Raw genomic sequence first — 26825 nt, 5'->3', positions numbered from 1 at the left:
CTGCAGAGAGAAGTGTCTGGCTCACTGAGGGACACTCAGGGCACTCAGTAAATAACAAAGTGCTATTCTACTAACTTCATTAAAGGCAGAACCATAAAAATGCTACACCAGAAGGAACTTCTCCAAACCCTCTTGTATGATATCCTCATTACACATGGGTAAGCCGAGGCCCGAGCAGCTACGCGTACTAGATGACTTCTGACTCCAATACAGCCAGCAGGCACCCAGTGAGGGCACTGAACAAACAACACGTGAGCCAACACGGGCATCCACCAGCTCAGAAATAACTCAGAATCGGTCCAGGCTGTTTCCTGTGGCTCACTGTTTAAACTCCTCAGTGGGAGACAATTTTCACTGGGAGCTGTGCTGACAACACACCAGCCACTAGCCGTGTATTTAAAATGAGACCAAATATTCCATTCCTCAATCACAGAAGCACCCACGTTTCCAGTGCTCCAGAGCCGCGGTGCCAGCGGCGGCCACTCGGCACACAGCGCACCGCCATCACGGTGGAGTTCAGAGGGCACCGCAGGTGCACGAGAGAGAAGACCGCGCTGGACAAAGTGTGATTCCTACTCTCACACAGCAGACAGCAGACCCTACTGTCTGTTTCTAGCACAAGAGGACAAGACCTCAGCCTTCCCTTTTCATGCAAATCCGCTTGCTCCCGCTAAGCCCAGCAGTAACTGTGGGGAGGGGGGACTGAGGAGGGGTGAAAGCAGCCGGGACTGCAGGAGCCTCTGTTCTGTGCCAACACCTAACCTGGCTGCTCTTCCCTCCCTCAGCAAGCCGAACACTGTGACCCCAACCGAGCCCCCTTACAGAGAAGTACCCCAGAGGGGCTGGGCCAGCAGCAGAAACCTCAGGCGGGAAGAATGTCAAAGCGCTGGATGGCTCTGATTCAGCCTCCTGCTAACCCACCCCCGATGGCAACAGGTGACGGCTGAAGTAGCTGGGAGACCTGGACTGAGCTGCAAAGCTCCCGACTTCGGCGTGGCCCAGCCCGGGTCACTGTGGGCCTCTGGGGAGTGAACCAGTAGATGAGAAGGCTTCCCTTGTCTGCGTGTCTGCCTTTCCAAAAAAATAAACAAACAAACTACCACAAAGCACCTGTGGCTTTGCAACAGGACGTGATTTCCTGAAGTGGGCAAACAAGCGGATCTCCTTGACTACTGACCTCTGGCACCAGACACCTAAAACCAAGCACAGCCTCCCACTCCCCCCCCCCCCACGAGTGGTCAGGACAGCGAAAGTCCCGTTGCATGCAACATGACCCAGGGAGCAAGCAGCTGCTGCGGCCACCTCCACCACCGACCTCGGAGGCCCCAGCAAGCCAGCACCCCCTCCAGGAGAGAGGCCCTCAGAGCGCGGAGCCCAGGACGCAGATGTGAGTGTAGGGCACTCCCGCCTCCACGCCAACGGGGAACCACCACGGTGACGACACTGCCTTGGCTTGCTGCATCTCTCAGAACACGTCCTTGCTCTCAGGTGACACAGGGCTGTATCACTCCTAAAAAATGAGAGGGGCAGACCCACACTCCCCATGAAGATTTGCATTAGAATCATTCACAAAATCCAAAACCTGGAAGCAACCCAAACATTCACTCACCGGTGAATGGACACACTGTGACAGCCCAGCCACGCGACACTGGAGGACGCGACAAAGAAAAGGAACCAAACAGTGACACATGGCGCATGAATAAACTTACGCCACGCGGAAGCAGCACAGAGGACTGCGCGCTGGATGATCCTGTTTCTATGGAGTCACAGAAAAGGCAAACCCATCTAACAAAGCAGACCCATGGCTATCTGGGGACAGAGACTGGGTATAGGGAGCAGGTACAAAGAGGCACAAAGAGGCACAAGGGAACTTTTGATTTATTACTATCTTTTGAAAGATAACCACAAGGCCGGCGCCGCGGCTCAGTAGGCTAATCCTCCGCCTGCGGCGCCGGCACACGGGGTTCTAGTCCCTGTCGGGGCACCGGATTCTGTCCCGGTTGCCCCTCTTCCAGGCCAGCTCTCTGCTGTGGCCCGGGAAGGCAGTGGAGGATGGCCCAAGTGCTTGGGCCCTGCACCCCATGGGAGACCAGGAGAAGCACCTGGCTCCTGCCATCGGATCAGCGCGGTGCGCCGGCTGCAGTGCACCGGCTGCGGCGGCCATTGGAGGGTGAACCAACAGCAAAGGAAGCCCTTTCTGTCTCTCTCTCTCACTGTCCACTCTGTCAAAAAAAAAAAAAAAAAAAAAAAAAAAAAAAAAAAAAGATAACCACAAAGCCCAAAGCTTTGCCTTAGGGTGAGTCTTTTAAACAAAATGTATCCATTTTATTATATTAAAGGCTCAGCCATAGAGGGAGAGACAGAGAGAAGATCTTCCACCTGTTGGTTCCCATCACAAAGGCCAAGGCTGGGCCAGGCCAAAGCCAGGAACAACACAAGGGTCTCCTATACGCTGATGAGGGCTTGCGCTGCCTTCCAATGCGTATTAGCAGGAAGCTGGATGGGAAGCAGGTGGCCAGGACTCAAGCTGGCACTCAGGCATGAGATGCCGGCGTCACGACACTGCTCCCACAGGGGAACTTTTTCTTTTTAAAGATTCATTTATTTATCTGAAAGATGGAGTTACAGACAGAGGTAGACACAGCCCAGGTTTGGGGGCACTTCCCATATTCGTGCTCCATGGAGATCCTGTATTTGCAAATTTGCCTACTTGGTATCAAATGTATTTTTAACTCCAAATCAATACTCACAACACACTCATGGTTGTCTGCAGACATGCACAGAGCTGCCAAAGTGGCCCCACCTTGCTGGCTGGCAGCTGTGGCGTGCACGGTGCCTCTCGGCACCCAAGCCAGGGCCCTTTCCGCAGGCTGCGTGGTGCTGTGCTCTGTGCTCGCGCTGAGGCCCTCCCATGGTGCCCAGGCCCCGGCAGGCTCGGGGTGCCCCAGGGAGGAAGCCAGGCTGCACGGGCTCTGGTGTGGTCTGAGCCACTGCACGAGGCCACCCCCAGCTCACTCGCGACACACAAGGACCAGGGCGGCCCTCAGCGGAAACGCCAGGTGCAACAAGGCTATGCACGAATCAGACAACAAGCACGCGGGGCCTCAGCCATGTGTGCGCCCCAGGAGCAGCGGGGGGCGTCTGCTAACCAGTGCAGACAGTGACGTCCCAGGACATAGCCGCCAGCACCACCAGCAGTACCCGTGGGCGGGAGAAGACGGTTTGTACCCTCCAAAACCCATCTGCACCAGGAAAGCTGTGCCACGGAACAGAGAAGAGCAGGCGCGAAAATCAAAGTTTTACACAAAGCCCTCACGGCAGTGCACATGCGAGGACAAATCAGAAACCCCCTACACGTCCCAAAGTAGGGGATGGGTTCCCCACGATCAGAACCTCTGTGACGGCAGAACTGCAGATGCTCAAGCCCCTTACCCTTACAAATGCTGAAAAGCATTTGCCCACAGCCTACCACACATCCTCCCGCGAGTGTGCAGCAGCCCAGGGCTCCTTACAGTAGCCGGTAACATGTCAATGCTATGCACACAGCTGTTTAGGAAATGGTAACAGGGGAAGGCTGCCTGTGTCCAGTGAAGACACAGTTTTTCCCTGAATGTCCGCAAGCCTCCGCTGGTTGAATCTGTGGATATGAAGGGCTGACTGTACAAGGGGACTTCGAAAAGCCCAAGGAAAACAAAAAGACAAATATAAAAATGTAAAATGTACGTCTCAGCAGATGTCTCATCAAGGTCAAGGTCGAGACGCTTCCATAAGCAATCCAGTCCACCCCTGGAGAATGGAGGCATCGGCCCCAGGTCAGTGCAGGTGTCTCACATCACCCACAGTACACGAGGAAAATGGATGCCCCTTAAATTTCCTTAAGATTAGGAAACATGAAGCTGCAGCTGCCCCATCAGGACTGCAAGGTGGACGTCTCACGATCTCCCATCAAAGCTCTCACAAAAGCGCCGTCGTTGGGTGAGGAGCAGGAGCGCTGTGGCGGTACACGAGGACTCCCTGGGGCAGCCTTCCCGGGGGGTTCTTTTGCTGAAGCCTGGGCTAACTTTCTCACTCCGCTCACAGCAGGTATTATTCTTCGACCCTCCGTGAGTCAAGCAAAATGAGCACTCCCTCCCCCTCCCCCGCCCCCAAAAACACTGTTGCCATGACTGCCATGACCTCTGCCCTTTGCTTCTGCCCCAACTGCACCAAATCCACTTCTTCACGGCCGCTGCCTGGACTGTGCTGTGTCTTCAGGATTGTGTCATCTCCTACTACTGCAACTTCTGGAAGAAAGGCTTCAGAATCCTGACCCTGCTTGTTTGAAAATCCTGTTGAAAGCTCCACTCCCTCTGCGGCGGATCTGGCCCAGAGGTCCGTGCACCTGTCAGGCTGAACATCCGCTCCACTTTAAATTTCCATCCAGACTAGTGTGAGCTGACCCAGCTGAGAAGTCTGCGCTGTCGACGGCTTTCTGCTGTGGCTCGTCAGCCCTCTTCAGCTAGGGCATGAACAAGATGAACTTTTCCCTTGTAAACTGGTGTGAACAATCCCACTGTGGGCTGCGTCTCTAACACCGGCTCACCCCTTCTTAAAGTGAATTATCCATTTGTAAATGGATTTCTTTGAGGCACTGTCTCTGTGAACTTTTCATAAAGCATCAGTGATTTTACCTTCCAACCAAGCTCCACAATGAGTCCGATGTTTATTCTTCATTCAACTTTTGCAGAATTCACGTTGCTGGTAAGTCTCTTTCTCAACTGCAGTTTTATTGTTCCTAATGCCTCAAACCAGATCCTGTTTCAGACATGTTGTAACAAATGAGGATAAGTTTGCCTTGGTGCAAAAAATTTTGAAATCCATGCAATTTTTTTATAATCCATATTTTCCATGAACTTTTTATAGAAAATAAAATTACAATTTATAGGTTTTTATTTACTGATTGATTTGAAAGAGAGAGAGAGAGAGTGATCTCCCACATGCTGCTTCATTCTCTTAATGCCCACAACAGCCAGGGCTGGTTCAGGCCAAAACCAGGAGCTGAGAATTCAATCGGGGTCTCCCACACGGGTGGCAGGGACCAAGTACCCGAGCCATCACCTGTGGCCTCCCAGGGTGCACGTTAGCAGGAAGCTGGATCAGGAGTGGAGGCAGAACCTGAAGCCAGGCACTGTGACATGGACTGCAGTGTTTCACCTGCTGCATCAAAAATCCGCCCCTCCATGGACTTTGCTATAACCCTACCCATTACCCATTACCCAGCTGAAGTATTCAAAGTCATTCAAAATGTTCATGAAGAGTTTATAACAGAACGTTCCTGTTTCAAAAACTAAGTGAAGAAAACCAAGATATAAAACACAGGGAGCAGGTGTCAGCCTAGCAGCTGAGACATCTGTGTCCCACGTGGGGTGCCTGGGTCCTATTCCAGGCTCTCTGCTCCAGCTTCCCATCAGCACAGACCCTGGGAGGCGGCAGTGACGGCTCAGGTACTTGGGTCCCTGCCACCCATATGAGAGACCTCAAGTACATTCCTGGCTTCTGGCTTTAGCCCTGGCCACTGTGAGCATTTGGGAAGTGAACCAGCTTACGGGAGCGCTCTCTCTGCCTCTAAAATGAAAAATAAATAAGTAAAAACTAACACGATATACATGAAAAACTACAAACCATGCAGAGAGCAAGACACTGAAACAACACAGAAAATGGCTAAAAAGTAGTTGCTGGCAAAGTAACTTTTCCACAATTCACTTTTTATACCAGACGAGAAGTAACAAACTTTTCTTACAAATAATATCATCAGGTTACAAAGAGGTCCCTCGTGGTAGGGAGGGGGCCAGGGGGGCTTCCCAGGGCGCCTGCCCTGACGTTCTCACTCAGCAGCTCACCCCCCCACCTCCTCCAGGCAGTGCGCTCCTGATCCAGCTCCAAGCACCCAGGACCTGGCCCGGAGGCGGCACTCAGAGAACGCTCGTTCCCTTCAGCCCTAGCACCTCATGCCCAGGAATTATCCTCAGGAAGGGACCCGGGAGGGGGAGGGAGAGAAGGGGGGGGGGCAGTGTAACACAGACATGCACTGCGACTGGCAGGGCACTCGCCAAAGGGCTTACAAACTGTTCACTCGCTTAAGCCTCACAGCCACGGCGAGCCAGGTGTTGTTACGCGGACGTTCGCGGAGCTGTAGGCGCACAGCGGGGCCAACTCGCTCCGCTCCACTCAGCGCTGCCGGCCGTCCACGCGGCTCCGTGGCCTTCACGAGCTCCCAGTAAGGGCTGCGCGACATCGTGCCGCAGTGCCGCCGCCGTGTCTGCACCTGCCTTCTCCAGGGCCCGCTACTCCACTTCCTGTGTCCCACTTAACACGGCAACGGTGCAGGGGCTAGTACAGACCACAGGGGGCAAGGGAGGGCCTGGACCTGTCCTAGGTTCCTTCTGTAACTCAGACACTGGTATTCTGGACCAGCCAGCCCAACAGCCAGGAAGCTCTCACAAGGTCCCATTTCACTCACTGCCACAGAAGCAGGTTCCAAGATGAGCCTTCCTTTTTTTTTTTTTTAAAAGATTTATTTTTATTTAAAAGGCAGAGTTACAAGATGGGTGGGGAAAGCAAGAGCAAGAGAAAGAAAAAGATCAATGTTCCATCTGCTGGTTCACTCCCCAAATGACAGCAACAACCAGGGCTGGGCCAGGCTGAAGCCAAGAGCTTCTTCCAGGTCTTCCCAGTCGCTGAAGGGGCACAAGGCCCTGGGCCATCCTCTGCCGCTTGCCCAGAGGCATTAGCAGGGAGCTGGACTGGAAGCGGAGCCGCAGGGACAAGGATCAGCACCAATGTAAGATGTGGCAGCATAGGCAGCAGCTTAACCCACTACACCACAGCGCTGGCCTTCTCATGGGGCTGAGCTTATCCGGCAGAAGACTTCTCAGCGTGGACCCTAGACCCCAGAGGTCAGACCAGGACCCCACTCCCTGTGGCTCTTGCAGTTGACCTGAGTCCTCAGACGAGCTCCAAGCTCTCACGTGAGCGTGGAACTCCATGACACAGCCAAGGGAAGGGCTGACTCTGAAGAGAGCAGCTGGGTTCAAGTCCAGGCCCCGTTACTTAGCAGCAATTTACCTGAAGTCCCTACGTCTGCAGTTTCTACCTCAAAGCCCTAAAGCCACAGGGTCCCCTGACCAGGCACAATGCCGGCGGATCGCTAAGTGCAGTGCACAGAACCGACACTCTGCCATTTCTGCTTTATTAACTGAGGGCTGGTTGAGAACCCGGATGTACCTGCTCCAGAACACAGCCATCGCCTGAGCTTGGCTGTCACGTTCCCCTCTCAGAGACGCTGGCATGTCACGGAATCCAACTCGAATCCGTCAGTCACCCCAGCGCCTCGCGGGCCACGCGGTGAGAGGCAGGCCTCAGTGCACTCTGAGCGCATCGGGACTTGAGGACCCAGCACTCGAATAACGTCCAGTCACATGCCGGGTGGGCCCTGCCTTGGGGCCGCGGCAACCAGTCCTTATCTGTTTCAAGAACTGCTCCCTTTACCATCAATACACACAGCCGGATGGAATCACAAAAGGCCAGCAGGCTCCTGGGGGACGTTCCGGCACGCAGTGCCCCCTCTGGAGTTCAGAATGCTCAGAGGCGCAGGCCACAGCACAGAGAAAAACCCCGCAAGTCACTCTGGAGGGCAAAAGGACAAGGGGCTTCTAGGCTGCAGTCGCACGAACGCCGCAGGAGGAAGTTCAAGGAGGGGCGATGAACTCCGGGTGACAGGCGAGGTGGACGCTGCGCCTACTTATCAGGATCACCGCTCAGACATGATAAGATGAGGAGCACGGGTGGTGCTGTCGGCTCCCAGAGGTCAGAGATGAGCTCTCCGCGTGCCCTTACAGAGGCAGCCGTGCAGTGTGGTCTCTGTTCACTCATGGCCCCCCCCCCCCCCCCAGCCAGCTCAGTGCCTGCTCTCATCACGGCAGGGTCTGGCTGCACACACTGAGACGGGAGGAGAGCAGGAAGGAAGGGGGAAAGACAGCACTCCGGGCCTCAAAGACCACTTAGGGTGAGAAGCCACCACACAGGAAGTGAGGCTCCTGCTTACCCGAGCAACCACTGCACGCACACTCTCCCTGCATTTAAGGTGGGCTCCAATCACCCAAGCAAGTCCAGGGTCAGTCACCTACCTGCACCCCACTTCCCACTGCGTCAGTCTGAACACCCAGACACATGTGCAACAATCATGCAGATAAAGCCCTGCTCCCTGCACAGCACCAGTATCCTGGGACCGGCCCCCTGGGGACCCTGAGGGTTACATCCCGGCATCAGGAAGGACCTGGCTTATAGGCCTTCTCAGGCCTCCGTTTCCACCTCTGAAACTGGAGGCAGGACAGGGCTCTGGCGGTGACGACACAAGGCGGCGCCTGTGCTGCCCAGCACACAGAGGCTGGCCCCAGGAAAGCTGCAGGCCTGAGACTCCCCGGAAGCAGACGTGCAGGGGCCTCCTGAGCTTAGGAGTGGCCCAGGAGCAAGCACCCCGAACCCGGAGCTCAGGGCCTCTCCTTATTGGGACCAACACGACCTGCACGTCCTTCCCTTTCCTCGTTTTTTATCTCGTGTGCATTTTAGATTGAAAGCATTTCCCAGGACGGGGATTTTCAGGCCTAGTCCAAAGGGGCCACTTCACATGGCAAAGGATGGGATTCCCAGACAACAAGCAGCCTGGAGGAAGGGCCCACGTGTGAGAGCTGGGCTAAGCACCTGTGTCTCACTCTCCACATCCCTACGAGGAAGAGGACAGAAGCTCCCTCTTCCTGGTCAGAAACCAAGGCTCAGGGTGAAGCGGCACCAAGGTCAAGCACGCACAGCTGCTGAGTGGCCATGGGGTGATGCGGATGGGGGGGGGGGCTTCCATCGAACACCAGTTTTCTTCCCATTTTCCTTTATCTTGGCTTTTACTCACATGCCTTGAAGTCAAACATGTCCCCAGAAATGAACTATGACCCACCCAAGGCAGTGAAGTCCTCCAAGACTAAGGCAGTTTACAAATGCAGCATGGGCTGCAGAAGCTAAGCGCACCTGTGCAGGCACCTGTGCAATCGAAGAGGGAAAATGGGAATGGGTCAGGAAATAAACGCAGCACCCAGGGGTGGGGGGCGAGGGGAGGAGAAGGCGCACCAACCGACAGCGGTTCCCCCAAAGCCTCTGGCACCAAACGTGATGGGGACACCAGAGTGGGCCACTTTCCAGACCAGCGATTTGTGGTGTCACCTGGAACAAAGGCACCTGCAGAAGCAGGTGCAGCTCTATGAGGCCGACCGAGCACAACCAGGGTGTGCGGTGACGTCTCCACTGTGACCTAACCATGGACACCAAGCCCTGCCTCTCCCCAGTATATAATGTGCACATGGGAAGTGCCATCTGCTCAATACCACACTAAGAGTCCAAGTCGCTGATAATAACAGGGTGTTAGTAACAGCATTACTATGTGCCTGGCTTTACGTGTATTAGTTCCTTTAATCCTCATAAACCCATCATAAATGGCTATTCTCAGAGTTTCAGACAAGGAGACGGAGGCCCAGAGTGAAGGAGACTGCCCAGGTCTGCATGGCTTGCAACTGCACCCAGGCTTTCTGGTCGAGGCCCCCCGTCCCTCACTATCCTGGACTCAGACATCAAGACGGCCTGGCATGATGACCCGGGAACTCCAAGAATGGCTGTCATGCGGCTTCGGGCCAGGTGCGCAGTGTCCACCATGTGTGGAGCATCGGTGAATGTCACTCATTATTAGTATCACAGTTCCCAACACTTCACAAGTTCACCAAACAGCCTCCAGTGCTGGAAGCGACACCGGGGCAAGTACTGTGGTGCAGTGGGTTAAGTCACTGCCTGGGGTGCTCGCATCCCGTATCAGAGTGCGTGGGATGGACCTGCCTTCTGTCTTTTAATCCAGCATCCTGCCAATGCACCTGGGAGGCAGCAAATGATGGCCCAGGTACTTAGGTTCCAAGTACAATGGAATTGCTCTGCCCAAGTATTTAGTCTGGATTAGGTTGAACCACTGAAAGGCTGATGGTATTCAACCACTTTTTACTTTTTCCATATGGTTCAACCTAACGTGGGGGAGGGGCCTTTGCATTTATTAAAGACCTACCAGACATTCATCCTTTCAACAAACACCTGTGGAGCAAGAAGATGGGGGCGGGGGGCCGGGGGGACACCTTACTGTGCCACAGCACACAGAAACCCAGAAGGGAGATGTATCATTCATCTACCCCCCCACGGATAAGAGACAAACTCACCTGGCAGAATGAGAGTAATCAACTCCACCTGCTGGGCGCCACCTAACTTCAACAAGACCGGTCCTGGGGCACTGCTGCGGCACAGCCGGCTCAGCGCAGCCCGGACACCTGCACCCAGTACTGGAGAGCCGGTCTGTGTCACGGCACCCCCTCTCCCCTTGTGTGTATGTGTGGCTCTGGCCAATCCTGTCTTTCTCCTGTGTGTGTGTGTGTGTGTGTGTGTGTGTGGCTCTGGCCAATCTTGTCTTTCTCCTGCATCTTACACTGTGCGTGGTGTCCAGGGCTAGGGTGGGGCTTCACAGGAAACAGCAGAGGGAACCCTGCAAGACTGAGCCAAAAGCCCCAACAAGAGGCTGTCATGCTGAGTGGGACATGGGCTGGTACTCGTGTCACAGGCAAGAGCAGGGATGTTGAAATTTCCGCACAAAGAACTGTCCCGTCCTGGTGCCAGGCGGCTCCCCGGCCGCTGGTAGGCTAAGGCACATCTGACTTCCTGCTGAGCAGGGATCATTCTGAAAACAGCTCACCACTCACAAAGCTCCAGCCGTCGTCAATCCAACTACAGGGGCCCACCCCACCCTCACCCCCACCCTCACCCCCACCCCTTCCCACCCTCCGTCTAACTTGTGAACTAAACCCAGACTCCCTCAGCCACAGGTGCTGCACCTACGGAGGAACCTCGCAGCCTCAGTTTCCTCACTGACAAAGCAAGCACCCAGGGAACCGGTGCGAGAGTTCAGCCGGCAGGGGCTCTGGGTGCAGTGCATGGAGACGCTGCCACCAGCTCTGGGGGGACCCTTCCGCACATCCCACAGCTTCCTGAGCTTTGGTTTTCTTATCTGCAGAATGAGGAAACAGACGCTCTGTGGGCACACAGCAGGGACCCTGGCAGCAGGGAGGGGCACTGCCATGACTAAGAGACGCCTGCAGTGAATATGAAATAACCACAGAACAAGACCGCTCTTCCAAGGGACGCCCAGCTCCTGGGCCACAGCGCACGTCTCTGGACCAAGCTTGGGGCCTCAAAGCTCAGGATGGCCAGGTGGGCGCACCATCCTGTGCCAGGGTAGGAGCTGTTCGCAGGGTGCACGTGCAACACGCAATAACAGCTCACATTGGACATTCCCACCACAGCAACCTCCACAGCCAGGCATGGCCGCCCTCTGCTGAGCCAGGAGCTCCTGGGACAGGAACGTGCCCCAGGCCCCCACGCTGACCCGGAGTTCCCTTGGTAAGCTGTGCTCGGCAGAGAAGAAAAGCACTGATTAAATAAACAAACAAATAACTACAAAGCTGAGATGGAATGGGGAAAATTTACAAGGGTCTCCTCCAGTGGTCATGGTGCCTAAGACTGGATTTTTCACCAGGAGGGTGTGGTAGATAAAAACTCCTCCCCCCAGGTTTTTTTTAACCTTTTTTTAATAGAAAGCTTTTATTTAATAAATATAAATTTCATAAATACAACTTTTGGATTATAGCGGTTCTTCCCCCGATACCCGCCCTTCCACCCCCAAACCATCCCACCTCCTACCCCCTCTCCCACTCCATTCTTCATTAAGATTCATTTTTAATTATCTTTATATACAGAAGATCAACTCTATACTAAGTGAAGATTTCAACAGTTTGCACCCACACAGACACACAAAGTATAAAGTACTGTTTGAAGACTAGTTCTACTGTTAATTCTCACAGTACAACACATTAAGGACAGAGGTCCTACATGGGGAGTAAGTGCACAGTGACTCCTGTTGTTGATTTAACAACTGACACTCTTATTTATGACATCAGTGATCACCCGAGGCTCTTGTCATGAGCTCCCAAGGCTATGGAAGCCTCTTGAGTTCACAAATTCTGACATCATTTCAACAAGGCCATAATCGAAGTGGAAGTTCTCTCCTTTCTTCAGAGAAAGGTACCTCCTCCTTTGACGGTCCCTTTCCGCTGGGATCTCACTCACAGGGATCTTTCATGTAGGTCATTTTTTGCCACAGTGTCTTGGTTTTCCATGCCTGAAATGCTCTCATGGGCTTTTCAGCCAGATCCGAATGCCTTAAGGGCTGATTCTGAGACCAGAGTGCTGTTGAGGGCATCTGTCATTCTATGAGTCTGCTGTGTGGCCTGCTTCCCATGATCATTCTCTCTTTTTAATTCTATCAATTATTTTTAGCAAACACTTGGTCTTATTTATGTGATCCCTTTGACACTTAATCCTATCTTTATGATCAATTATGAACTTAAACTAACCACATTAACTAGTAAGATGGAATTGGTACTTGCCAACTTAATGGGATTTGGAGTCCGATGGCAAATTTTCAGCTTTACCGTTGGGGGTAAGTCTGAGGGAACATGTGCCGAACTGTACGTCTCCTCCTGATCTTATTCCCACTTTTTTTTTTTTTTTGACAGGCAGAGTGGACAGTGAGAGAGAGAGAGACAGAGAGAAAGGTCTTCCTTTGCCGTTGGTTCACCCTCCAATGGCCGCCGCGGCCGGCACACTGCGGCCGGCGCACCGCGCTGATCCGATGGCAGGAGCCAGGTACTTATCCTGGTCTCCCATGGGGTGCAGGGCCTAAGCACTTGGGCCATCCTCCACTGCACTCCCTGGCCACAGCAGAGAGCTGGCCTGGAAGAGGGGCAACCGGGACAGAATCCGGCGCCCCGACCGGGACTAGAACCCGGTGTGCCGGCACCGCAAGGTGGAGGATTAGCCTAGTGAGCTGCGGCACCGGCCCACACTCTTATTTTTAACAGGGATCAATTTTCAATTGGATTTAATGTGTTAAGCAAAGAGTTCAACCATCGGTAATACACAGAAAAAGAAAATACTAAAGAGTAACCCCCAGGTTCTGAGCACAAAACTGCATGCACCACAGGGAGCCAGCACAGGTAAAACCAGATACAGCCCATCGGGGCCAAAGCCTCGAAAGAGAAGCACTAAGCAGCTAGCCTGAACATGAGCAGGCCAGACCTGAGCTCTCCCCGTCCATCACAGCTACAATGGAGAAGGGCAGAGGGCACTGGCTCGGCTCTAACCGGAAGCTGCTCAGCACAGCAGAAAGGGTACAAGCATAAGCCTCCCTTCCCGGCCTCCCACGGCAAAGCCCTCAGCTGGCAGAGGCAACAGCCCAACACTGCTCATCACAGTGTGGCTCCAGAGCACATCCGAGCCCAGAAGGGCCCTGTGAGTTTGGCACAAAAAGGAAGCTTCACAAAGCAGCACAAGCAGAGGGTGGGGAAGGCCAGGGCCTGAGCCAGCGGTGACCACTGCTTGCAATCAGCAACACCACAACTATGGGGTCGGAAAACGCCCAGCTGTTGCTTTCACCAGTCAGGGGTTGAACCAGACTGAACCGCCGAGACCACGAGCCTTGGGCAAGGGACTTGACCTCCTGGGGTCTCAGACGGCAACAGCCCCCGTCTTCAAGGCAGGCTGGAAGGCTACCACCACCCACCAGCCATCCACGTGAACAAAAGGACCACAGCACAGCAGCACAGGCAGCACCCCGTGCACTGACAACACGCCGGGCACTGTCTACACTGTCCACACTTAAAACTCACTTCAGTCTCATGATAACCCCTCCACAGCAGGTGAGACTTTGGAAAACGCAGGACAGGATGGGAACTAGAGAAGCTGCAGGGACGGCTCCCCTTCACAGGTGTCCCAGGGACAACAGCAACGGGGGAAGCTGTAGCAGGAGGAAGGTGTGGGGCTCCGTGACCACCTGTGCCCTGGGCTGAGGGTTTCATCATGCCAACTCTGCACTCATCTCCAGGGCCTTCAGGGTCTTTGGCTGCTCCCACCTGCCTCCTCCATCTGACTTTCACTGTCACACTGGACGTATTCCAACAGTCTCTGTGCCTGATCAGCAGGTGTCCAGGGAATGAGTGACTCAACAGGACAATCAGCAGAAGCAGGGCGGCCCGGTGCCAGGACTGCCTAGGTGGACCTCAGGGTTCCGAGTGTGCCACCCCCCTCCCCCAGCAGATGGCCATCTGGAGCTCCTGTGCTCCCAGCCACCTGCAGGGGCTCCCACCTGCAGTCTCCCTCAGCAGACAGGGCGTGCGGGCACCTCTCTATTTCCAGGGCCCGATGGGTGGCCACATCAGGCTGGAGCTGGTGTCACCGGCAGATACTGAACGGCTGGCACGCCGCTCACTGGGCTAACCAGACTGAAATCCCCCTTCAGTTGTTAAGAGGATACCAAGACTTGTAGACACCAGTATCTAGGACTGAAACCGACCAGAAAGAGCTATGTGTCAGTGACAATCTGTCCAATCAGGACAGCTCCCTGGGGGCAGAGGTGGCCAATCACGGCGTCCCCCTCTGCATTCCGACCTTTCGCTCTCCAGTTCCCTGTCCTTTCCTTCTCACGCCGGCAGCTACGCAGTGGCCGAGGCTCTCGTCCCTCCTGCCTCCCCCTTTTTCACCCCTCCGGTCCTTCCACCCACTGTGGCCAGGGGACACTTCCTAAAATACCACTACTCTGCCAGCCTCCTCAAATTTCCACTGAGCCTGTCAAAAATGTCACCGGCTCCATTCTGTCCTGGACTGAGTGCAAACCCAGGTGCCATGCGACTCCCACCCCAGGCTGAGGCAGCCCCCAACTCACAGGCTGACCGTGGCCCTCCCCCTGGCTTCTTTGGGACGTATCTCCTTGTCTGTTCCCCAGCCCACCCTCTCTCCTGGGCAAGGTCTTGGGCAGCTTTATGTGCAGCCCCCAAGCTGCCTGGGGACTAGGAGGGTTCCAGGGCTTCCTGGAGGAGGTGGACATGAGCCATGTCTGTGCACATGGTGCACAGGTGGCCCTCCCTACATCTTTTCTTGGTCCACTTCCTTCCTGCTGCACTTGACTTTTTGGACACAGGTGGCCTCCGGCTTCCATCGATGTCCCTCACTCTGTGGGATGCAGGATGTGTCAACTAACAAACAGCGCCACCATCCTCCATGTGCCAGGCATTTCATCTCTTTCCTGGTGCCCCTGTAAAGGCCAGCCTCACGCCACAGATCAGGAAACACGCTGAGAGAGATTAGGAGCCTCCCCTGAGATCACCTGCTGAGTGGCAAACAGGACTCAACCCAGAGTGCACAGCTCCAAAGCCCACCCCCCGGAGCACCCGGCAAGCCCACCTCTCCTCTCATCTCTCCCCCGTTCACTCATTCGTCTGCTTTTACAAGGTGCTGACCACATGCCAGGCGGCCAGTGCAGGTACACAGCAGCTAGCAGGAGCCAGACAAGGCCTGCCCTCGTGGAGTTGGGACAGTCCTCAGTCTTGTCCCAAGCCTGGAAGAGGCGAAGACCCCTCCAACCACAGGGGTCTCCATCAGCACAGACACGGCATCTGCACCGGGAACCAGTCGTCTGTGAGGAGTAAGGAAGTTCTCCTCTCAAAGCCACGCAAACCTCCAAGCAGCCACCAGCAGGTGGTGAAAGTGGAGGAAAAAGGCCTAGGTCAGGAGTCAGAACACCGCATTCCTCTGCTTGGTAGCTATGGAGACACTAACCACATGGTGCTCGGCACCCTCCTGTAACATGGAGCTCGGAGTAATAACCATCTACCTAGCGATGTGCCAGCCGCTCTGGGAGCACCTGGCGTGTGCCATCTCACTTCACCCTAGCAACCTCATGAGAAGGCTCGGTCAGGCTCCTCATCTGCCCTCTTACACTCTGCTGCCCCTCCTAAGGTTGAACCTTCCCAGCTGGGTCACTACAAGGAGGATTCAGTGGGCTAAAGCTTCTAACAGAATGCATGGCACATGGCTAGTGCCCCACAAACCCATAAACCTTATCTCCAAGTCCTTACACTGAAGCGTTAACCTATAAAAGCCTAGTCTGGGGGCCAGCACTGTGGCGTAGCAGGTTAAAGCCACCACCTGCAGTGCTGGCATCCCGTATGGGTGCCGGTTCTGGTCCTGCTCCACTTCTGATCCAGCTCTCTGCTGTGGCCTGGGAAAGTAGAAGATGACCCAAGTCCTTGGGCCCCTGCACCTGCGTGGGAGACCTGGAAGAAGCTCCTGGCTCCTGGCTTCATATCAGCACAGCTCTGGCTGTTGCAGCCTCTGCCTCTGCCTCTCTGTAACTCTTTCAAATAAAGAAATAAATTAAAAAAAAAAAAAAAAAAGTCTAGTGTGAAATGGCACTGCTCCAGTTGGTGGCACCTTCGGGCTTCTACACCCCACCCTTCCTGGTGGGTCAGCTGCAAAAGCAGGACAAGATCCTGTACTTAGGGCCCTGTGCTCAGTGCCTGAGAAACAGACGGAACGTCCCACATGGAGTCAGGCAGACCCGATCGGAGTCCCAGCCCTGCCATTCACTCTGCTCGTTCAGCCTCCTGAGCTTCCGGTTCCTTGTAAGCAACAGGGGCTGAGCCATGACCTAAGTCCCATTTCTGGATCAAAGTGGAGTCTCAGTCAATGCTAGCCACCCAGGTCAAAGGGCTGGACTTCCACAGCACCCCAAGGCCACCTTCAAGGTGGGAGAGTGCTTCCGTGTGCAGAGGAACGGGTGGCCTGCAGTCACTGCCACAGCCGGAGGGGCACAGAGCAGGCACACCCCAAAGGCCCGGCTCTTCAGTCAGCATGCTTGCGGGTTTACTAAACAGTAACCTGTATCTAACAGAGACGCCCTGTGAGAGGGGGCTAAGAGTGCATCCTCCCCATGAGCGCCAGAGCAGACACTTCATACACACAGCCCCCTCGAGCCTCAGATACCCCCTTGCTGCCTCTGTATGTACCCAACAGGCCACCTGGGAAGCAGGATTCTGAGAGGTAAGGGTTATCTGCCTTGCCTACTTCCCTGTGCTAACCCACCCTCCACTGTGCTCTCCTACCGCCCCGCCCCCCACCGCCCCAGACAATGTAAAAGTATAGGCCTATAAACGTGAATATCTGTTTTCAAAGTCACAGCTTATCAGCATCAGCTCCTTAACCCCAAGCACTGATTGTTACTTTTTGCAAGCACTGCCCCAAAGAGGCTCTCTGGGTTGAAGTGCACAGGGCTGTGTCCCCTCCCCCTCCAGAGTGGGAGCTGAACTAGCTATCCTCCCACCCCAGAAGACCAGGCCCCACCCCTCACAGTCAACCCTACTGCTTTACCTGGAACAACACGAGGGCCTTCTCCACGGCTCCCGGCAGGCAAAACCACCCGGAAGCTGGAGCAACAAACACGAGGCGGCCTCCCCAGGTCCCTGCGCTGCCCCTGCCCCGCCGTCCAGCACCCGGGACTCTAAATGGGGCTCTGGAAGGCGGAGTGCTCTGAGACGGAAAGCACTTACACAGGGGTACCGCTACTATCTGCAGAGGGAACCCAAATAATGCCGCTGGCCTACTGAGGAGAAAAGTGATGCCAACGAAAACCCTGCAACTCCAAAGCCAAATGCACGTCCAAGCCTCACGCTGCTGCCTCCCCACGGCTAACAGATGCAGCTATCTGCATTTCAACCTGCTGAAGGGGCCGGTGCTGGGGCACAGCAGGCTGAGTTTGAGTCCCTGCTGCTCTGCTTCCACTCCAGCTCCCTACCAATGCTCCTGATGGGGATGGCCGAGGTGCCTGAGCCCCTGCCACCACGTGGGAGACCAGGACGGAGCCAGCCCTGGTTACTGCAGCCATTTGGGGAGTGAACCAGTGGATGGACGATCTCCATCCGTCTTTCTCTCTATTATTCTGTCTTTCAAATAAATATTTTTTAAAAACTTACTGTAAGACACCACAGTGATCACTTCTCTTACCTATGATGCAGCCGCACACGCCACCTCTTTTGTCTGAGCCCAACAGTCTATGCCAGCTCATCAGAGTATTCAAACAGGAGATAAACTTGACAAATATGTAGTCAGAAATTACTTACAAGCCTAGGGGATACCAGATACAAAGTTACTGACAGGACAGGTATGAAGTCCCAGTGGCTAAGTTCATGGCCGTAGACATATCCCCAAAGCCTTCCTGCCTTCAGTGCCAGACGCTGTTCTACGCCCTAGGGATACAGCCCTGCCCTTGGCGCTCAGCGCTGAGAAACCCCTGCTCGTGATGCTGGCATCCCATGGTGCAGCACTGGTTCTAGCCCAGCTGCTCAGCTTCCGATCCAGCTCCCTGCTAACACACCTGGCAGAGCAGCAGAGCACGACACAAGCACCTGGGCCCCTGCCACGCACGTGGGACATCCAGATTGAGCACCTGGCTCCTGGCTTTGGCCTGTTGCAGCCATTTGGAGAGCGAACCAGAGGATGGAAGATCTCTCTCTGTCCTCCCTCTAACAAATGTTTTTAAAAATTCATATCCACCGGCCAGCACTGCAGCTCACTAGGCTAATCCTCTGCCTGTGGTACCGGCACCCCAGGTTCTAGTCCTGGTTGGGGCGCTGGTTCTGTCCCAGTTGCTCCTCTTCCAGTCCAGCTCTCTGCTGTGGCCCAAGAGGGCAGTGGAGGATGACCCAAGTGCTTGGGCCCTGCACCCGCATGGGAGACCAGGAGAAGCACCTGGCTCCTGGCTTCAGATCAGTGCAGCACCGGCCGTAGCGGCCATTTGGGGGGTGAACCAACGGAAGGAAGACCTTTCTCTCTCTCTCTCTCTCACTGTCTAACTCTGCCTGTCAAAAAAAAAAATTATGTCCACCAAGAGCTCATGTCCTGGCCAGTACTAAACAAGCCCGCATACCACACCACCCCTTCACTACCATAGACTCCTGAAGGGTACAGCATGTGACTGGACCACAACGCTCCTCTTCCTTCGCCACTCAAGAATCCCATCAGCATCACGCGAGACTGGTGCAATGGGGGGGGGGGGGGGGGTTTGCCAGATGCACTTCCCCCACAGAGCAGCCCTCCCACAGCCTACTTCACCTTCTGAGCCTTGCCTTCACCTGTACAGAACGGGGCCAGCGACCCACACGGGCTAAGCCTGGACAGGTGACGCACACAGCAGTGAGTGGCAGACAGGCCATTTTTCCCAGCCCTTCCGTGGTTTCGGACTGCTCAAGTGACAGCAGAGAACGGGGCTCTGGAGAGGCCCTGGGAGTCGGGCACTCCTGGTCATCAGGGCCCCTCCCTGCCGCCCTGTGCACTGAGCCCCACCTGGCCACTCCACCCATCCTGCCCTGTGCCTGCCCTGAGAGCACACTTTCAAAACTGAGTGCAAAGCACTCACCCAGAACTGTGCTGCACAAGTCCTCCACCCAGGCCTGGAGCCGGTCCCACCCCTCAAACAGCCAGCTTTCAGCCAAAGCTAATGGCCCCAAAAGCATTAAGAAAGACACAGCCCACGTTTCCAATCAATACACAGGAAAACACCAAGACAAAACTCGGTCGCCCTAGCTAGCAGCAACCCAGCACCATGAAACAAGGGACCAGGATCCTCCAAGCCCTCTGAGGCCCAAAGTCCACAGACACACACAGGCCTGTACTGGATGGGAAGCGCCCACACCTGGCCAGGTGCAGCGGGCAGGGGTCCTCGCCCTTCAACCCAGGCGCCCCGCCTGCCCTGCAGAAGGTTCCAAAGCCGACAAGGGGCAGGCTTAACTGTGGGGGCCTCTCTGAAACCGCAGGCTCCTCCAAATGCCAGGACACACAGCCCCGGCGGGCCGGCTCACCTGATCCGACAAGCCTCCATAGTCCGCAGTTCCAACCCTCACCAGCTGACAGTTCAGGGGGAACGGGAGGCTGCGCCTGCTGGGATGCATCGTGTCCAGGCCATGTGTGGGGCGCAGGCCAGGCGGCACCCCAGGGCTGGGCCGGCCTCACAAGGGCGATTGTGCGTTCACCCCGCCCTGTCGGCTCCCCCTCGCCCGACGCTGAGCCCACTCGGCCCCGCACGCTCGCCCGGCGGCACGGGCCCTGACCCGCCTTCCGGGCACACGGGTGCCCCTTTCCCCCGCTCGCTCAGGAGGCCTCCCCCAGACGAGGCTACCCTCAGGGCTGAGAGGGCTCGGCACCAGGACCACCCCTCCCCGGCCCGGGGGCGCCCCAGGTACAGGGCGGGGACGCCGGGGTCGCTGGCAGGGCAGGGAGCAGGGCCCGGGCCGGAGGTCAGGCCGGGGCCGGGGCCGCAGCGGCAGGCGCAGGCTGCGCTGAGAAGTCGGGGGATGTGCGGGTCGGGGGCGAAGAGACCCCGGAAGAGAAGATTCGGGCAGGGTCCGTGGAGGAGGAGTCGGCGGGGTCCAGACCGAGGCCACAGAGTTTGGGGGGAGGGGGCCTAGCCTGGGAGCCACGGCGGCCTGGCCAGGCCCGGGCCGCGGGCACCTGGACCAGGAGGACGGGGGCACGCCTAGGTGACCGCAGGTGGTGCCCGGCCGGGTCCCGGGGAACGGAGGGTCTCGCCCGGGCTCTGGGGGTTAGCCGGGCCTAGGCGCAGAGGGGGGCTCCAGCCTGCGTCCAGGCGGGGCGGGAGGGGGCGACGGGGTCATCGCCCCGCCTGGCCCCCCGCGCCCTCGGCCCCTCCCGAGCGCCGAGGGGTGGGGTCCACCTAGGGTCCGGGACCCCGCCCCTCCCCCACCCCGGGAACCCATCCTCCTTCGGGCCAGGGGCTGGCGGGGGGAGGGGCGCGCGAGCTCCGGGAGGCGGGGGAGGCGGGCGGGGGTATGCGTGTGCGTGGGGGGGTCTTTACCATGGCGGCGGCGGCGGCGGTCCCGGTCCCGGCGTCTGTGGCTCTCCCCCCCGCAGCAGGGCCCTGCGCTTCCACTTCCCCGGGTGCCCAGGAGTGAACATCCGGGTCAGCGCCCCCCTCCCCCCGCGCCGGGCCGCCGCCACCTTCCTTCCCCGCCCCGGCCGGGCCCGGGCCCGCCCCCCACGCCGCCAGCGCCCGGCCAATGAGCGCGCGGGGCCGCGGCGATCGCCAAGTATGGAGCGCGGCGCGGGGGGCGGGGCTCCGGATGGGGACGCGGGGGCGGGGCCCGGCGCGCGGGCGGGGCGCGGCGGCCGGGGGCTTCCGGGGGCTTCTCCCCGCTCGCGCGCCGGGCCGCGGGCTCTGAGGCTGCAGGAGCGGCCGCGGCGCTGGAGGGGCCGTGCCCACAGACGCGCACCGGCTGGGGGTGCGGAGGGCGCCGCGTGGGCCCCACCCGGCGCGCGCGCGGGGTCTTGCGGCGAACCCGGGCCTGGGGGGCTCGGCGCCTGCCGTGTGCGGTGGGACCCTGCGCCTGAGCCTGGGTCTAGCGGTACCAGCTCCTCGGGCCGCCCCGTCTCTTGAGCACCTCCTGTCATGCCAGGCCTCGCTTTAGGCACCGCGAGGTGACAGGTGAATAGAAGACCCTGCCCTCCTGGCTACCTGTGACAGGTTGGTCGTGCGCCGCACAGGTAAAGATTTGAGCACACTGGACTCCGCAAACGGTGGGACTCGGGATGCAGCCCGTTGGTCCAGGGGGAGCTGCGAAGTGGCTCAGGGCCTCTGCCTGTCTGTCTGCAGATACCTGCTGTCGGCCCAGGAGGTGGGAGACCCGGGGTGCCGGGCCTGCTGGCAGCATCCTGCCTGGCTTGCTCTCTCTGGCTGGAATTAGGTAGTAACCGGTGGGCCAATGACAAGCATTGTTGCTGTGAACCAGGCCCTGTCCAAGGCCCGCTCTGCACACAACCGGTGGCCAAGTAAAAGCTTGCCCAGGTAACCTGTGGCACACAACGCGGCAGGTCAGCCCCATGAGAGTGTCACAGACCAGTAGGACAGGATCAGAGACGGGCGTGGCCCTAGGAACTCTCGCTGAGTAAATATTTATTGGCTCCCAGCTCCGTGCCAGGCTCTGAGAAGCTGTGAGCAAAATAGCCGGTGTTGGCCGGGAGAGAGTCAACTGCCAACATCAATGTTCAAAAAGTTGGTGGGGAAGATGGAATTTAAAGATGACTCTGGGGCCGGCGTTCTGGCCCCGTGGGTTAAGCTGCTGTTTGAGATGCCTGCACAGCCCTCGGCGTGCCTGGTTTGCGTCTTGGCTGCTCCGCTCCGGATCCAGCTTCCTGCCGATTCCTCCTGGGAAGCCCCAAATGATGACCCAAGTGCCTGGGCCCCTGCTGCCCACGTGGGAGACCCAGAGGGAGAGATGGACTCCTGGGCTCAGCCTGGCCGAGCCCTGCCTGTTGTGGGCATTTGGAGAATGAACCGTTGGATGGAAGATCTGTTTATCTTGCTTTACCTTTCAAGTTGATTAAAAAAAAAATAAGTGTTTGATGAGAAAGATAAGCTTTTAGGGGGTGGTGTTTGGTACGGCAGTGCCTGCATCCCATACTGGAGTGCCTGGGATCCAGTCCCAACTCTGCTTTCCATCCAGCTTCCTCCTGGATGTTCCCTGTGGGAATCTGGGCTCCCAGACCCAGCCCCAACCGTGGCAGTTGCAGGCATTTGGGAGTGAACTAGCAGGCGGATGAAAGAGGATTTCTTGCTCTTGTACTCTCACTTTGCCTTTCAAAGAAACTTTTTTTTTTTAAAGATCTGTTTGAAAGGCAGAGTTACAGAGAGAGAGAGGTCTTCCATCCACAGGTTCACTCCCCAAATGGCCGCAATGGCTGGAGCTACGCTGATCCAAAGCCGGGAGCCAGGAGCTTCTTCCAGGTCTCCCACATGGGTGCAGGTGCCCAAGCACTTGGGCCATCTTCTACGGCTTTCCCAGGCCACAGCAGAGAGCTGGATGGGAAGTGGAGCAGCCAGGACTCGAACTGGCACCCATATGGGATGCCAGCACTGCAGGTGGCAGCTTTACCCAAATAAACTTTTTTTTGCTATTTTGCCTTAAAAAAGTAAGTGTATAATGCATGCATAGCTTTTTGGTAATAGGCGCTCTCCATGAATTGAGCAGGCCTCTCACAGTGTTGGGAGAGGTGTGAAGAAGAGCGAGAGGGAGGGGGCGTAGCAGCGATTCGGTGGGTGCTCAGGGAACTTGACTCTGCGAGTAACATCTCACCAGACAGCGGGAGAGGAGGAGCGAGCGAGCCCGCGGGCAGCACAGGCACAGGGAACAGCAAGGACAGGGATTCTGCCTTTCGATTGCGACTTGGCTGCATGTTCAGGGAAGCAAGAGGCCAACGGGGCTGACCTGGGTTGAGTCTGAGTGTGTGCAGTGCAGTGACGTGGTCTGACCTGGGCTCTAAAGTCATCCTGAGGGCGGCCGGCGCTGTGGTACAGCAGGTAAAGCTTCCGCTTGCAGTGCCTGCATTCCATACGGACACCGGTTCGCGTCTCAGCTGCTCCACCTCCTAGCCAGCTCACTGCTAATGCACCTGGGAAAGCAGCAGAAGATGGCCCAAGTGCGTGGACTCCTGTACCAGCGTGGGAGACCTGGAAGAACTTCCTGGCTTCAGCTTGGCCCAGCCCCGGCCATTGCAGCCATTTGGGGAGTGAACCAGCAGATGGAAGACCTCTCGCTCTCTGTCTCTCCTACTCTTTCAATAAGTAAGTCTTAAAAAACAAAACCCACTGATGCAGCCATGGTGAAGAGACCCCTTGGGATGCCCACATCCCGTACCAGAGAACCTGCATTCCAGTCCCAGCTCTGCTGCTAATCCCAGCTTCCTGCTGTGCACACCCTGGCAGGCAGCAGGTGACAGCTGGAGCACTTAGGTCCCTGCCACCCACATGCGAGACCAGGCATAAGTCTGGGCTTCTAGCTTTGGCCTACTGCTGTGGGCATTGGGCAGTGAAAGAGCAAATGGAAGATAATTCTTCCTCCACCCCCTGCCTTTCAAATAAATTAAAAATAATAATTAAAAAAAAAATAAAAAGCAGTGATGGGGCTGGCATTGTGGCATAGCAGATAAAGTCACTGCCTATGACACTGGCATCAAGTCCTGGCTGCTCCACTTCCAATCCAACTCCCTGCTAACAGCCTAGGAAAAGCAGCAGAAGATGACCTGAGTGTTTGAGGCCCTGCCACCCACTTGGGAGAACAGGAAGAAGCTCCTGGCTTCTGGCTTCGGATTGGTCCAGCCCCAGCCTCATGGCCATCTAGGGAGCAAACCAGAAGACGGAAGGTTTCTCTCTCCTTCCCTTCTTCCATCTCTCTCTTTCAAAAATAAATAAATCTTAAAAAAAAAAAAGGCACCAAGTATGATATTAAAACTGTTAGCTTGATCAATAGTGGGAGGATTTGCCATTTTAAAATTATTTGAAAGGCAAAGTGACAGAGGCGGGCACCAACATCCCATATGGGTGTCGGTTTGTGTCCTGACTGCTCCTCTTCCTATCCAGCTCTCTGCCTGTGGCCTGGGATGATGGTCCAAGTGCTTGGGCCCTTGCACCCATGTGGGAGGCCAGGAAGTAGCTCCTTGCTCCTGGCTTCGGGTCGGCCCAGCTCCAGATGTTGCAGGCACTTGGGGAATGAACCAACAGATGGACGACCTCTGTCTCCCTCTAATTCTGTCTCTCAAATAAAAAAATAAGTTGTTTTTTGTTTTTTGTTTTTTTTTTTTTTTAAGAAAAGCAGAATGACATAGGGAGAAAGGAAGAGTGAGAGAGTGAAAGAGATCTTCAATGGCCACAACAGTCAGGCCTGGGCCAGGCCCAAGCCAGGAGTCAGGAACTCCATCCAGGTCTCCCACATGGCTGGTGGGGGTCCGTGTACTTGGGCATCTTCCACTGCTTACCTGGGTACATTAGCAGGGAGCTGAATTGGAAACAGAGCAGCCGGAAGTCACTGACAATGGGATGTCAGCATTGCCGGTGAAGGCTTAACCACAATGCCCACCCCAAGTTGCCTTGTATTGCATTGGGCAAGTTTGCAGCAGAAACAGGGTTTTCTGGGGCAGGGCGGGGGGGGGGGGCAGTAGGAATCAATTGGGTGCGAATTCTGTTTGAGATGCTAATGGACAAGGAAACTGAAGTTTGGAGTTAAAAGTGAGAACTGGTGACAGACTTACAAGAATGCCAGCTAGTAAATGGTATTTAAAAACACGAGTTAGCTGGCTGAACTTACTCAGGGGTGAGCGTAGAGAAGATAAAGAGGAACCAGCAAGAAGCTGAGAAGGACTTACTGGAAGCAGGAAGGGGAAGAGATGGTGGTGTCCCCCAGGGATTAAGAGCAGGAGGGAAAGTTAGGAAAAGGGTGCAGTTTTATCTCTGGCGAAATCTACACCCTGACACCCTCCTAGGCTCTAGCCCCCACCGCCATTGCTGGAAGCCAGGGACCACAGGGCCCAACCACCGATGCCAAGCTCCACCCCACCCTAATGGGATTCGCTGCTCCTGCTTCCTGCCCACCCTCCGGCAAGGTTTTAAAAGGACCTGTTCCTGCCGGCGCCGCGGCTCACTAGGCTAATCCTCTGCCTGTGGCGCCGGCACACCAGGTTCTAGTCCCGGTCGGGGTGCCGGATTCTGTCCCGGTTGCCCCTCTTCCAGGCCAGCTCTCTGCTGTGGCCAGGGAGTGCAGTGGAGGATGGCCCAAGTGCTTGGGCCCTGCACCCCATGGGAGACCAGGAGAAGCACCTGGCTCCTGCCATCGGATCAGCGGCCATTGGAGGGTGAACTCCGGATCAGCGCGGTGCGCTGGCCACAGCGCACCGGCCGCCGCGGCCATTGGAGGGTGAACCAACGGAAAAAGGAAGACCTTTCTGTGTCTCTCTCTCACTGTCCACTCTGTCTGTCTAAAAAATAAATAAATAAATAAAAGGACCTGTTCCTGAACACGTGGCCCTCTCTCTCTCCTCTCTTACTCTCTCTTTTTCCTTCCTCACCCCTTCCCTCCGGCCTGCTGGGTTTTCTCCAAAAAACCCTTACTCCGGTGTATGGTGTGTTTTGTGGCGATCTTACAGGAAAAGTTTTCTAAGTAGGTGACACTTGAACCAGCCACTGGAAGAATATGAGACTGAAAGGAAGTGTTGGGCCCGGCATTGTGGCACAGCGGGTTAGGTCACCGTCTGTGACACTGGTCTCCCATACCAGAGCGCTAGTGGGAGTCCCAGCTGCGCCATTTCTGATTCAGCATGCAGTGAATGGGCCTGGGAGGGAGTTCCAAGGCTGCTGCCTTCAGCCTGGTCCAGCCCTGGGCCGTTGTGACCATTTGGGGAGTGAACCAGCAGACTGACTCTCTCTCAGCTTCCCCACTCTCAACCTGTCACATAAATAAATCAATCTCAAAAAACAAAAAAGCTCTGTGGTTCAGAGTGCATTAACTCAGCTTTCTCACGTCACTGTAACCCTTTGAGGCCAGTACTATTATTCCGTTTTCACAGTTGAAAGGACTAAGGCACAAAGGGATTAAGGAACTTGCCCAAGATTGTGTAACTGATGAGCCCAAAGCTAGGTAGTCTGGGCTGAGAGCCCGCACTTCCCTCCCTCCTCAAACCCTGTGCAGGGAGGCCGGCACTGTAGCGCAGCAGGTTAAAGTCCTGGTCTGAAGCACCGGCATCCTATGTGAGTGCCGGTTCGAGTCCCGGCTGCTCCACTTCCCATCCAGCTCTCTGCTATGGCCTGGGCCTTGGGCCCCTGCATCTATGTGGGAGACCTGGAAGAAGCTCCTGGCTCCTGGATTTGGATCAGCAAAGCTCTGGCCATTCCTGCCAATTGGGGGAGTGAAACAGCAGATGAAAGTCCTCTCTCTCTCTTTTTATTTTTATTTTTTGGACAGGCAGAGTGGGCAGTGAGAGAG

General features: G+C 56.1%; 1 protein-coding gene across 4 annotated transcripts in view; it reads right to left on the bottom strand.

Annotated features, from left to right (window-relative positions):
• CAPZB (capping actin protein of muscle Z-line subunit beta) overlaps positions 1–21042 on the bottom strand; it is a 119775-nt gene extending 98733 nt beyond the window's left edge. The window contains exon 1 of one of the 4 annotated variants that reach the window (XM_051858035.2): positions 20873–21042. In XM_051858035.2, coding sequence (XP_051713995.2) covers positions 20873–20875 — 3 coding nt within the window. In that variant the 5' untranslated portion in view covers positions 20876–21042. Of the gene's footprint in view, positions 1–19859; positions 20016–20872 lie in introns of those variants that run through there. The other 3 variants (XM_070079213.1, XM_051858034.2, XM_017346515.3) reach the window with 3 other exon arrangements.
• Between the last annotated feature and the right edge of the window lie 5783 nt (positions 21043–26825).

Source organism: Oryctolagus cuniculus, chromosome 7 (assembly GCF_964237555.1).
Source record: "Oryctolagus cuniculus chromosome 7, mOryCun1.1, whole genome shotgun sequence".
Lineage (NCBI taxonomy): Eukaryota > Metazoa > Chordata > Mammalia > Lagomorpha > Leporidae > Oryctolagus > Oryctolagus cuniculus.
This window is presented reverse-complemented; position numbering and strand designations above follow the sequence as displayed.